At 45.2% G+C, this 14,131-nt stretch overlaps 1 protein-coding gene across 1 annotated transcript in view; it reads right to left on the bottom strand.

Moving 5' to 3' along the window:
* LOC118573970 (probable ubiquitin carboxyl-terminal hydrolase FAF-X) overlaps window positions 1–4,451 on the bottom strand; it is a 45,450-nt gene extending 40,999 nt beyond the window's left edge. The window contains exons 1-2 of the mRNA XM_036174566.1: window positions 4,368–4,451; window positions 1,636–1,783 (exon numbers count right to left, since the gene is read on the bottom strand). Of these exons, the coding sequence (XP_036030459.1) occupies window positions 1,636–1,783; window positions 4,368–4,451 (232 nt within the window). The remainder of the gene's footprint in view (window positions 1–1,635; window positions 1,784–4,367) is intronic.
* Between the last annotated feature and the right edge of the window lie 9,680 nt (window positions 4,452–14,131).

Here is a 14,131-nt window from a genome sequence, read left to right as displayed (position 1 = left end):
AGTGACCAAGAGACTCTAGCCCTGTGGGCTGAAGACAAATGCCCTAACTTTACAAAGGAACATTAGGTGACTGTCCAGGCTGCCAGCTGTCTCTGTCTACCCTGCAAGACTCCCGAAAGTTGCCTGCATCCTTCTCCCGGTTCTCAGGTAATATTATATCCTTCTGAGGTCTTTGATGTGGTTGAAGACTAGATAGTTATAATTTCCTCAGTTATGATACAAGGTAAGTTAGATATAAAACCTTAGACTCACAAATATAAGATAGATAGGATATCTTCTTTAATATTTTAACTGTAATTCTTGCTAGATAATTGTTTTGTTATATGTAATTTTACTATGTAAAAGTTAAAACCTTCCTTAAAAGAAAAAAGAAAAGGGGAAGTGCTGTGGATATCGCTCTGTACAAATAAAATGCTGTTTGGCCAGGAAGTATAGGCGGGACAAGAGAGAAGAGAATTCTGGGATGGAAAAGGCTGGGGAGAGACACCGCCAGCCACTGCCAGCCGCTGCCATGAGAAGCAACATGTAAAGACACTGGTAAGCCACAAGCCATGTGGCAAAGTATAGATAAACAGAAATGGGTTAATTTAAGATAGAAAAGGCCATACAGTTTATAAGCTATATAAGTTTCTGTGTGCTTTCTTGGTTGGGTCTGAGCGACTGTGGGACTGGCGGGTAAGAGAGATTTGTCCTGACTGTGGGCCAGGCAGGAAAACTCTAACTACATCCATGTTTTGCCATGTGTTTCGTGGCTTTACCAGTCTGCTGGCGTCCTGCTTCTCCTTTGGTGGTGGCTGAAGTCTCTCTCCCCTCTCCTTTCTTCTTCCTGTCTCTCTCTTCAATTTCCCACCTAGCTATAACCTGATTTGTCATAGGCCAAATGGCTTTATTTATCAACCAATCAGAGCAACACATATTCACAGTGTACAGAAAGACATCCCACAGCGCGCGCACACACACACACACACACACACACACACACACACACACACCTTTATTTATTCTAAACAGAGAACCCATGATAGACCAGAGTGACTATCGTACCAAAGTCCAGCTTGATGAACCAATGGGTTTTACTGGGGTTAATAACAAGAGTATGGGTGAGGGGTCACTTGTAGGAGCGGGGTGGGGGGTGACTCAAAGACAGCTGCATCACACTATTTGTAATAGCCAGAACCTGGAAACAACCTAGATGCCCTTCAACTGAAGAATGGATAAAGAAAATATGGTACATGTACACAATGGAGTACTACTCAGCAGAGAAAAACAATGACATCATGAGGATTGCAGGCAAATGGATAGATCTAGAAAAAATCATCCTGAGTGAGGTAACCCAGACTCAGAAGGACAAACATGGTATGTACTCACTCACAAGTGGATTCTAGATATAAAGCAAAGAACAATCAGACTGCAACCCACAGAACCAGGGAGGCTATATAGCAGGGGGGCACCTTAGGAGGCTGTGGCTTATACGAAGTTTGGATTTTACTCAATTACTGGGCAAGCCTCAATGAAACATTTCACTATTAGGATAAGAATGTATACTGTATCAAGCTGATAGTAGAAAAATAAACAAACAAACAAACAAATAAATAAATAAGGAAAAAAAGACAGCTGCATCATGGGAAAGCATACCCCAACACAGGTGACAACTCCTAAAAGGTGCAGCCTTGAAGTTCTCTGCACACTTGGACAACTGGGCAACTGGACAGGTCTGAGAGATTGCCTTTCGGTAGCTGGTCCGAGTTACCTTCCCCAGTGGGAGTTGGACTGCTTCTAAAAGCTGAGGAGAGAAAACCTTTTAGAACCTTACAAGTTTTAGCTTACTCAGCGTGGAGTGAGTGTTTCCCAACCCCCTTCTGTTAGTTTGGGTTTTGTTTGTTTGTTTGTTTGTTTGTTTTGGTTTTTTGAGACAGGGTTTCTCTGTGTAGCTTTGTGCCTTTCCTGGACCAGGCTGGCCTTGAACTCACAGAGATCCTCCTGCCTCTGCCTCCCGAGTGCTGGGATTAGAGGCGTGTGCCACCACTGCCCGGTTTTAATTTTTATTTTACGTGTATGAGTATTTTGCCTGTGTGTATGTGTGCCACGTATGTCCCTGGTACCAATGGATTCCCTGAAACTGGAGTGAAAGGTGCCATATGGGTGCTGGGAATCAAATCTGAGTAGTCAGTGGTCTTAACTGCTAAACCATTGATGAAGCAGCCTGCCTCCACCCTAGGCCTGAAAGCCATCTTACAGTAAAGACAAACTAGGTTGATTTCTGTTTCATGATTACATTTCTGTTTCTCAAGGACTGGGTTACACCCCACCTATACCCTTAACTACAAATGGCTCTGTACTGCCTGCTCCAGGAATGGCAATTATGCTTTTGTTCCAAAAAGTTATTATGACCATGTTGCAACCCTCCCTTTGTTACAACCAGGCCTTTGTTTCCGGAGGTCCTTATTACTAACTTATTATGCTTATGTTCTGCTCCTGTAACCCTACCTATCTGCCCACTAAATCCCCCATTTGGAAACCTCTACCCCTGAGCTATAAAAACCTTGTCTTCCTCACATCCAAGGCTGCCCTTTACAACCCTACTGTAGGGGGAGGCAGCCCCTGTACATGAATTTTTTTTAAGTGTGTGTGTGTATGTGTGTGTGTGTGTGTGTGTGTGTGTGTGTGTGTGTGTGTGTGTGTTGGCTTGCAGCTGGGCAGTGGTGGTGCTCACCTTTAATTCCAGCACTAGGGAGGCAGAGGCAGGTGGATCTCTGAGTTCAAGGGCAGAGTGAATTTCTGGACAGTCAGGGCTATAGAGAGAAACTCTGTCTCAAAAACAACAATAAAAACAAAACAAAACAAAAAAAACACAAAAAGCTTGCTTTAATTATTTTAGCAATGATTATTGGTTGGTGGTCTTTCTCCTGGAATCTTTGGGATTAACATGATCTCTACAACCCAACTTTTAATTTTTTGAGATTGTCTCACTCAAGATAGCCTGGACCATTGTCTTACCTCAAGGGCCTTTGAGGGCTGGGATTGCATTGATAATATTCTTTTTTTTTTTTTTTTGAGACAGGATTTCTCTGTGTAACAACCCTGGCTGTCCTGGAACTCACTCTGTAGCTCTGTAGCCCAGGCTGGCCTTGAACTCACAGACATCCACCTGCCTCTGCCTCCCGAGTACTGGGATTAAAGGCGTGCACCACCACTGCCTGTTATTCTTGACTGGAATAACTTTTTTTTGGATCTGCTTGAACTTTTTATTTATTTTTCATTTTATTATTTATTTCTTTGATTTTTTGAGACAGGGATTCTCGGTGTAGCTTTGTGCCTTTCCTGGACCAGACTGGTCTCAAACTCACAGAGATGCACCTGCCTCTGCCTCCCCAGTGCTGGGTGTAAAGGTGTGTGCCACCACCTGGAGAACTTTCTATTTTATTAACGTGTGTGTTTCTATTTCTTTTTCTTTCATGTGGATGGGTGTTTTGCCTCCATGTTTATCTGTGTACCATATGCATGCAGATCTTGAGGTCAGGAGAGGGCACGGATTCCCTGGAGTTGCAGGTACAAATAGTTGTGAGTCACCATGTGGGGGCCAGGAATTGAGCAAGTCCTTTGGACGAGCAATTAGTACTCTCTCCAGTCCCTGCTCAGACAGTTTCATAGCTAATAGCTGGGATACTTTCCCACAGATCATCTTTTGGCTCTGCACACTCGAAACATTTAGATGCGCAGGTAGATTATTCCTGGAAGTCATTCCTGTCCCAGGATGGCCAGTAATTCCTACATGTGGAAATATAATAGCCCATTAAAGCCATACTAACTGTATTTCCAACTTCTCCAGATTCTGAAGTCCCTTAGCCTGTGGGAGTGGTTATATATAAAGGAGAGTCATAGGAGAGAGAAGTGTTCTGTTTTTAAACTGGGTCTAGCTATGTAGTCCAGGCTGGCGTCGAACCCACAGTGAATCTTCCGCCTGTGCCTCTCCAGTGTTGGAATTCCAGATGTGCACCAGCCATCACTTAACCAATTAGAGCTCATACCATCCCCTTTCTCCAATTTTACACAAATGTATGACAATAGCGTTCATTTTTGAGGTCATTCCAAAGGTTTCCAGCAAACAAGCAGTCTCATGCTTGAGCATTAGCTCCGGGTTCATGATCTAGGCAAGCATGAGTATGAAAGGTTTGGCTGTTTCTTGACCTCATCAACAAAGAACAGAAAAGTGGGAGGGGCAGTAGAACCTGAGAGGGCGGGATACAAATTGCTTGGATCTGCGCATCCGCCTCAGCTCCCCTCCCCCACTCCCCACGCCCTCGAGCAGAACCCCCTCATCGTGGTTCGTACTACCATGTGGCCACTAGGGGGCAGCAGAGCCTCACTTCTGGAGAGGTCAGGCTCATTCTCTGGGTTGCCGAGGGGACTTCCGAACCTCGCTCACGTGGACTTCTGGTGACACCACCCATCGGTGGCAATAAAAAGTGTGCCCGCTTGGCTTAGCACAGAGCCGCAGAGTCCTGACGTATGCTTCCCTGTTAAGATCGGGTTCAGCGGAGAGGTGGCTTACTTGTCACCCCGATGGGCATGACTGTGGGGCCAGGCCCCTGAAGGAAGTAGCCCAGAGCTGGCAGAGGGCACAGCCACTGTGTATGTACAACCCAGTCGTCGTCATCGATCACACGCAAAAACATTGTGAACTCAGAGACACTGCAAAGCTGGCGGCCGGGCGGGCTGCCTTTTGTAAAAGAAATCTGTATCTGCATCTGTAAGGTGAACAGCAAAAGCTGAGGGGACTTTTCTTCTCTGTTCTGAAAAGGAGCACAGATGGCAGTTTCCTGAGAGTCCATCTGCATCACAAGGCAACCTCGGCCTGCCTCGACAGCTTTCTGCGAGCTTCTTCAGGCCTTCACTTGCCCCAGACGCCTCATCCTTAAACCCTGCCTGCCAGCTCTTCACCACATCTCTCGAAACTCTGGATAGTGGTCAAAAAAAAAAAAAAAAAAACCCGAAAAATACAGCTGCTTTTATTTCTTTTTGTTATTTGTTTAAAACAGAGTCCGTGAGCCTCACTTGGCCTGGAACTGTAGAGCCCAGACTGGCCTTGGACTAATCCTTCAGTGCTCCCACGTTCTCTCTGTTTCTGTCTCTGTCTCTCTCCCCTTTTTTTCTCTCTCCTCCCTCTCCCTCTCCTTCTAACTCAGGTTAGAAGATGTCTTGTGGGAGGCTGCATTCCATCTTTCCATCATGTGGGTCCTGGGGCTTGAATGTGGGTCATCAAGTTTGGTGGCAAGCACCTTTACCAGATGAGCCAACTCACCAAGCCTCTGGACTCTCAGGCAGCAGGAAAAGCAAACTAGATCCCAAGGTGTCCCTTACTTCCTGTGTCCCTTAATTTTTCCTGTCTTTATTAAGATCAGAGCCTATTTTAACACCTCAGTATCTCATGGCAGTGAACAAGCCTTGCTTCTCATGTGAGGGCTAGGGGAGAGCTAGTGTAAGGGGACCAATGCTTAATGGCTTCTCTTATTCCATTCCATATGCAAATGCTGTGGAATTCCACAGGTGCAGGGAAATCGGGAATACCTTGTCTGAAAGTCTGCTCAGGCCTCTGGATTTATGCTAATTTGAAATGGGCTGTTTATGGGGGCTGTTTTGGAGTTACTCAGATGTAATCAAAAGCACTTAATCCTAGCAGTGGCCTTCATCTCTCACCCCATAATCCAACACAGAAACCAACTAATGCAGGAGTCCAGTAATGAAGATGTTGTGACTTGCACATCTCTGTTAGCTCTCAGATGGTCTTGAGGGTTTCTTTGTAAATGCCAGAACTCTGAACAGCTGTTGTCCCGAGAAGTAGGGGCTTTCTACAAAGTCGGTAAGGAAGCCCAGAGCAAATGTACAAATGTATTGGATAGTGCTTATTTGGACTCTCTATCTATCTATCTATCTATCTATCTATCTCTATCTCTCGCAGAGGCCAGAGGAGAATGGTGCTGGTTGATTTCTGTCAACTTGGCACAACTTAGACATTTGGGAAGAGGATCAATTGAAAAAATGCCTCCCTCAGACAGTCCATAGGGCATTCTCTCATTTTCTTAATGATTGATGTGGGAGGGCCAGACCATTGTGGGTGGTACCATCCCTTGGGCTGGTGATCCTGGGTTCTATAAGAAAGCAGGCTGAGTAAACCACGGGGAGCAAGCCAGTCAGCAGCACCCCTCAGTGGACTCTGCTTCAGTTCTTGCCCTGACTTCCCTTCATGATGGACTGACTGTAAGATGAAATAAACCCTTCCCTTCCCAAGTTACCTTTGGTCATTGTTAGGAACTGTCCACACTCCAGAACCACGTGTGCCCCAGCCTGCCTTCAGCGACTCAGCACCAGCAGCAACAGTTCTGGTAGAATGTCCAGCTTGACCCTGCATGGTCTAGGAAGCCTCACTCATTTCTACTCTTTCTCTCTCTCTCTCTCTCTCTCTCTCTCTCTCTCTCTCTCTCTCTCTCTCTCCAAACCCAACAACTCAGAGAATCTCCAAACAAGGAAAAGGCGCCAAAAGGCCCAGTTTGCTCCTGAAGTTGCCTGTCCCCCAAGTCCCCGCCTGAGTGCTCAGCTTTGACCATACTTGGACACAAACCCAGCTTGTGGTGGACACATCATCACCCTTCGCCTACAACCTATAAAGTCTCCTAGCCTTCACTTTGGGGATGCAACTTCTCTGGCCTCGACCTCTGGGACTGGAGAACCCACCTGGGAGTTGCATTGTTCAAATATACCTGTTGCTATACTTTTTCAATTGGACCTAATTTGGCTTACTGGGTTGTCAGAAAAACTTGTTTTTTGGGGGGGCTATTAGCCATGTAATCACCAGTCACCAAATGTGACACATTTCCACTGTTGCCACAAGTCCTTACCCTTTTATAAAGCCCCAGCCATCATGCCCCCATTTCTCTTGTTCCACTCAGAGGCAGCCTTTCCCATGCCCCCGCCCCAGAAATTTCTTGCTCGAGGTCCGTTGGCTATGTGACTTTGCGGCATTTCTTGGTCCTGATCTCTTCCACCTCCAAACCCTAATAGTCATGGGTGTTTATTTATCATAGCAATAGAAATCCTAAGACATTCACTAAACTTGGAGGTTGCAATTTTTCTAGCTAGACTACCCAGAAAGCAGTTCTCCTGCTTCTGCTCTCCCTCACCCAGTACTGGGGCTACCAGTGTTTCTATCCATACCCAGCTTTTATGTTGGTGCTGGGGATATGAATTCAGGTTCTAATGCATGTGTTGCAAGCATTCTTTTTTTTTTTTTTTTTTTTCTGAGACAGGGGTTCTCTGTGTAACAGCCCTGGCTGCCCTGGAACTCTCTCCGTAGCCCAGGCTATCGAGTGCTGGGATTAAAAGCCTGGCACTGCAAGCATCCTTATCCACTGAACCATCCCCATCATTTATGTTATTTCATTTTTTAGCAGTCCTGAGGATTGAATCTAGCATGCACATACATATACGTATATATACATAAAGTAAGTACATGTAAAATGTTTTCAAAGTTAAAATCTCCTCCACACACGCAGGGACTGAAGAAAACACCACTGGAAAGCACTCCTCCGGGTCTGGCTGATGCCTAGAGAAACTGGCCTCCGACAGAAATGTTAGCATTTCACATAAGCTGCCACTCTAAATCTCCTTCAGGTCCAGACCCAAGTCTCCCTTTGAGACAGGAGCCTCGAGTCTGGCCGCTTGAACCAAGGGAGATTGACACAGCGATGACATTGTAACAATTACCTTTTACATGTACTAGTGTTGCCTTCCCCCCACTTCCGCCCCCCAGTAGTCGTTATGGAAGAACGCCCTGTCCACCTGGAAGGATCATACTTTTCCTGATAGGAGAACTGGGACTTGATGGCAGAGCGGGATTTAGCAAGAGCTGGTATACTCTGTCATCCCCTTTGAGCTGTGAGTGTGATGGATGCTTGTTCTTTGATATGGGGGTGGACCTAAGGGCAGGTTGTAAATCAGGGTCGGCTCCTTTTGGTATGGCAGTGGAGCCGAATTGACAGCATCTTGGTGAAGGAATCTTACTCAGTTTCTCTAACCCTAAACTTCATTTATGTTAGAATCCCCACAGGAAAGTGCTCCTCCAGCAGTGCTCTGTTAGCTAAATTCCACTTTGTGTAATTTAGTGTTACCAAGCAAGTTTGGTAGTAGGTCCATTATAGCGTCAATTTATTACTCCCAGTTTCTCCGATATCAAGCAGAGGAAGACAGACTAGACTTTTGTTAGTTTTATTCGGCGCAAAGTTATTTATTAAGCAGCACTATTTAACGTTTGAGAAAGGCCACAAGCCACAACAAAACCCACCCTAAGAGTTTATTAAGAGAAGGAACAAAGGGCAATGTGCTTAGGTCTATGGAAGATAGTGCTGAGAGAGAAAGAAGGGGGAAGAGGAAGGGGGAGGAGTCTGTGACCCACTTTTTATGGATTACCCCACCCCACACCCCCCCCCCCCCCCGCCCGCCCTGCGCACATGCGCATATGGATTTAAGTAGCTACTCCACGCATGCGAATAGATTACGTGATCACACAGTGCACGGATTACGTAGGACATAAGGGATGACTAAGCCTCTTGCTTGGCTACTACTGGACAGCGCATGTGCGGTCATGTAGCAACAACTTTGCCATCCCAAGTTTCCATTGGGATGTGTGTATACCAGGAGTGCCAACAGTTTTTTTTTTTTTTAAACTGCCTTTGATTCTTACAGAGAGACCCCCCCTCAGCAGGCTCTTCCCCTAAATAAAGGCCTGTGCTGTCTTAAGTTGCTCATTCATTTGTCTATTTCCATGACCTTTCACCTACCTAAAAGTCACATGTTTTGGGAAAGCTGAGCATCATTAAAAATTGTGCCCACAATAGGACTGCCACATCTGAACTCACAGAGACTGAGGCAGTTTGTAAAGGCCTGCACCCCATGGGGTCCAGCACTGAGAGGAGAAAACACCCCATCCCTAACCAGAACCTGTCTCCACTTGATAACTCTCTCCAAGAGAACCACACTTTAGGGAAGGCCCCATGGCCACTACTAGATGGTCAGCACCAAACAAACTCTGGTATTTATGGAGGGGTTTTGTCTGTTTTTTCTTTTTTTCCCCTTACAGATCTTTTCCTTAAATATTAGGGTTTCTGATTTGTATGGATTTTCTGTGTGTGCAAATTTGTGTGTCTGGCTATATTTCTTGTACTTCTTTTTTCCTGTTTGGTTTTTGTCCTATTCTAGTTTGTTTTTATTTTCTCTTATTAGTATTACTATTTTTTAGATGCCTGTTCGTATTCTAATGAGAGAGAGAAAGTGTGTGGATTTGGGGGAGTGGGAAGGTAGGGAGGCTCTGGGGGGAATTTGAGGAAGGGAAACTGTAATCAGAATCTATTGTATGAAAAAATTCTATTTTCAATTAAGAAACAAAACCTAACACTGTGCCTGAAGCATGGTGATGTATCAGATTAAATGAGAAACAGGATTCAAGTGTGCTAACTGATTTCTTGAATCAAAATAATACTTAGGCTGGAGAGGTGGCTCAGAGGTTAAGAGCACTGGCTGCTCTTCCAGAGGTCCTGAGTTCATCTGTAATGAGATCTGGCGCCCTCTTCTGGCCCATAGGGATACATGCAGGCAGAACACTGTATGCATAATAAATAAATAAATCTTTTAAAAAAATAATACTTAGGGGCTAGAGAGATGGCTCAGTGGTTATGAGCAATTGCTACTCTCTCAGGGGACCCAGGTTTGGTTTCCAGCACACACATGGTGGCTTACACAGGCAGTACACATATATACATGCAGCAAAAAACACACCTATAAATAATTTTTTTTTTAAAATCTTAGAAAAGGGGGGGCTGGAGAGATGACTCAGAGGTTAAGAGCACTGGCTGCTCTTCCAGAGGTCTTGAGTTCAATTCCCAGCAGCCACATGGTGGCTCACAATGTATTCTGAGATCTGGTGCCCTCTTCTGGCCTGCAGGCATGCACGCAAGCAGAACATTGTATACAAGATGAATAAATCTTTAAATTAAAAACAACAACAACAACAACAAAAAAAACTTAGGCCCAGTGGCGGCGGCGCACGCCTTTAATCCCAGCACTCGGGAGGCAGAGGCAGGCGGATCTCTGTGAGTTCGAGGCCAGCCTGGTCTACAGGGCGAGTTCCAGGACAGGCACGAAAACAACACAGAGAAACCCTGTCTCAAAAAACAAAATAAAACAACAACAACAAAAAATTAGAAAAGAAATTTAATACTTGAAGCAAATATGCCTTTGCATTCCCAGCAACAGGTCCATGCATGGGTTTGGTGTTTGTTTGATGTGGTGGCTGAAGGCTAGGAAGGTCTCAGGGACCTTACAGAGAATTTACCCAATGTTTTAGCTTCTTGTCAGAGAAAAGAATTCAGAGGAGTGACAGTCAGACTAAGATTGAGAAAGGTTTACTCCAGAGCCAAAGTACACTCTGCAAGGTGGACTCTGAACAGCACTCTGTGGCAAATTTAATCAAAGGATGAGTAGGGGGTTGTGTGATGGCAAAAAATTTCAGGAATGAGTAGGAATTTCTGTGGAACACATCTGGGGCTTCCAGATGTGTTATGGTGTCAGATGAGTCATAGTATCAGATGCATCATGGGAGGTGGCAATTTTGCGAGGCTTATGATACTGAGATAGCATTATAATGAAGCCAAAGACAGTTAAAAGCCATCTCCCTTGGTGTCTTAGTGTTCTATGGCAGTGAGGAGACACCATGACCAAGGTGACATTTGGTAGAAGGCATTTAATTAGGGGCTGGCTTACAGTTCAGAGGGTGAGTCCATGACTATCATGGCAGGGACCATGGCAGCAATCAGGCAGGCATGGTGCTGGAGAAGAAGCTGAGAGCTCACATTTTGAGAAAACCACAAGACAGAAAGAGGAGAATGAGAATGACTTGTCTTAGTTAGGCTTTTTTTTTTTTTTAAGATTTATTTATTTATTATGTATACAGTATTCTGCCTACATGCCAGAAGAGGGCACCAGATCTCATTACAGATGGTTGTATCACCATGTGGTTGCTGGGAATTGAACTCGGGACCTCTGGAAGAACAGCCAGTGCTCTTAACCTCTGAGCCATCTCTCCAGCCCCCTTAGTTAGGCTTTCTATTGTTGTAATGAAACATCATGACCAAAGTAACTTTATTTGCCTTACACTTCCATATCACTGTTCATCACTGAAGGAAGCCAGGACAGGAACACAAACAGTACAGGAATCTGGAGGCAGGAGTTGATGCAGAGGCCATGAAGGGGTGCTGCTTACTGGCTTATTCCTCATGACTTACTCAGACTGCTTTCATATAGAACCCAGGACCACCATCCCAGGGATGGCACCACCCACAGTGGGCTAGGTTTTCCCCCATCAATCACTAATTGAGAAAATGCCCTACAGCCAGATCTTAATGAAGGCATTTTCTCAACTGAGGCTCCCTCCTCTCAGATGATTCTAGCCTGTGTCAAGTTGACATAAAACTAGCCAGCACAGCTTTTGAAACCTCAAAATCCACCCTCAGTGACACATCTAGTCCAACAAGGCCACACCTCCTAATCCTTCCCAAATCAGTCCACCGACTAAGGACCAAGTGTTCAAATAGATGAGCTTATGGGAGCCAGTCTTATTCAAACTTGGCATGCGTTTTGCTTACTGTTTGTCACACACTGTTCTTCTCTATAAGCCACCTGCTGCTGCCTCATAATTTGACTCTTCATTATTTTTTTCTTCTATGCCTCTCCAGCTCACTTCATGCATTTATGTACACTGTCTTGTTTTGTTTGTTTTTCTTTTTGTTTTAGGCAGGGTCCTGGCAGACTTCAGACTGTCAATCATCCTCCGGCCTATTGCTAGTACCTCTTTATAAGCAAGTGCAAATACTTTTCAATGAAAATTAATATTGACAAATACAAAAAGTAACCAAATTTGAACATATGTATGTTCAAATACACGCATGTTCAAAATCTGTATTTCTTATCTTTTTTTTTTTTTTTGCCTTTTTTTTTCTTTTTTTTTTTTGATACAGGGTTTCTCTGTGTAGCAGCCCTGGCTGTCCTGGAACTCACTCTGTAGACCAAGGCTACATAGTGAGACTATATCTCAAAAACAAACAGAAGAGTAAATATAGGCTAGGTGTGTTGGCTCATGCGTATCATCCCAGCATTCAGGAGGCTGAAGCCAAAGAAATGCTGTGAGTTTGAGGTCAAGCAAGCACCAAACAAAGTAAAGACAACTGAGTAAAAAGCTACCAATGTAACAAACCCCCACCCCCCCCCCGGGTTCTATCAGTCATTTCAGGGAACCAGGCAACCAGGACATGCCACCTTCCCTCAGGTGCTTCTCAGCATTGTTATTTCTTTGTAGTACTGGGATGGAACCCAGGATTCCTGCATGGTACTGGGCCATAACCCCCAGCTGGCTTTTAAATTTTTAATTGGAGCTAGCATAGATGGCGGTGTCTGCCTGTGCCTGTGTGCCTCTGTGTGTAATATGTCCATGGAGACCAAAGTCAATGTCGATGTCTTCCATATTAACTCCACCTTATTTATGTGCGTCTCTCTCTCTTTCTCTCTCTCTCTCTCTCTCTCTCTCTCTCTCTCTGTGTGTGTGTGTGTGTGTGTGTGTTTAAGGATGCCTGCAAAGGCCAGAAGATCTGGAACTGGAGTTACAGACATTTGTCAGCCTCCCCATGTGGGTGCTGGGATATGTAGGAGCCACAAGGTCTCTCCTGAGCCCTCTCTCTGCCCTCTCCACCATATTCTTTGACAGTATCTATTTGGGACTCCAAGTTCATCAAATGGCTACACTGGCTGGTTCAGGAGCTCCTGGGATTGTCTCTACCTCCCCGGTGCTGGGGTTACAGGCACATTGTCTGCCTCAGTAGCTGTTTAATGGCTTTTCAGACAGAAGCCTCCCATCCATGCACTGGGGAGGGGCGAAGGGCAGGAGGAAAGAAGCTCAAGGCCACTCTGAACTCCATGAAACAGTCTCTCAACAACACAATCGAATAGAAAGGCCAGTCCTTATGAGCAGGCTGCCAGGCTTACTCCTGAGCCAGCACTAGGGTGAAGTTCCTCTGGTGCTCTCACAGCTACCAAAGAACTGTGTAAGGTCATTGCCAGAGGAGTTAATACGAATAAGCAAGCTTTGTATTTTGTCCTGGTGGACACATTCTTGTTGGAGCCCATTTTTCCTAGTGGTTTTACTCAGCAGGTCTGCATAAAGAGGATGATTGGACCATGGGCCTGAGTGCAGGTGTCTGAGATGGTCTGCACTTGGCTGTGCTGTGGGGAGGTCTTTTGCTCCGCCCCTTGGCATTCCTTTAAATACCCTAGGGCAGAGGCAGTCAAGGCCCGATGGATTAGGATCCAGACCCTCTGGAGGGAAAGTTCATTCTCTCCTTTCATGCTGTGGGTCCCGAGAACAGAACTCAGCTTTCCATTCCTGGTTTGGTAGCAAGCCTTTTACCTACTGAGCCATCTTTCTGGCCTTTAACCTTTGCTTTTTAAAATGTTTTTAGATTTGTGTGTATGAGTGTTTTGCCTGCATGTATGTATGTGTACAGCATGAGTGCCTGGTACCTGAGGAGTAATGGATGGTCTGTGAGTATGAAGTGAGAAAAAAATATTTGCTAAATCCTGACCCAGTCTTGGGCTAAAACTGACGCTAGCTTGACATACTCAGGCATGTATGGCACTTAGAGGAACTTTTGCTAACCTGCATTGTTTTGCTCGTTTAATCAGAAGGCTTTCTGCTCCCTTCCCTGAGCAAACAGAAATACCATGGTGACACAACTGTGTCCTATTCTTATTAAAAGTTAATAGCCTGTCATGCTTGCTGAGCCATAGAAGCTATGTCAACAGGATGTAGCAAACTTGTGGTTTTTACCTTATAAACCCCCTGCTCGGCTGGGCTGTGGTGGTGCACAACTTTAATCCCAGCACTCTGGGCATGGGCAGATCTCTAAACCTGGTTTAGGTTCAAGTTCCTAGAGCAAGTTCCAGGACAGCCAGAGCTGCATAGTGAGATCCTGCCTCGAAAAACCAACGAACCAACGAACCAACCAACCAATCAACAACAACATTAAAGACT

The sequence above is a fragment of the Onychomys torridus genome, chromosome X (assembly GCF_903995425.1).
Source record: "Onychomys torridus chromosome X, mOncTor1.1, whole genome shotgun sequence".
In the NCBI taxonomy this organism is placed as follows: Eukaryota; Metazoa; Chordata; class Mammalia; order Rodentia; family Cricetidae; genus Onychomys; species Onychomys torridus.
This window is presented reverse-complemented; position numbering and strand designations above follow the sequence as displayed.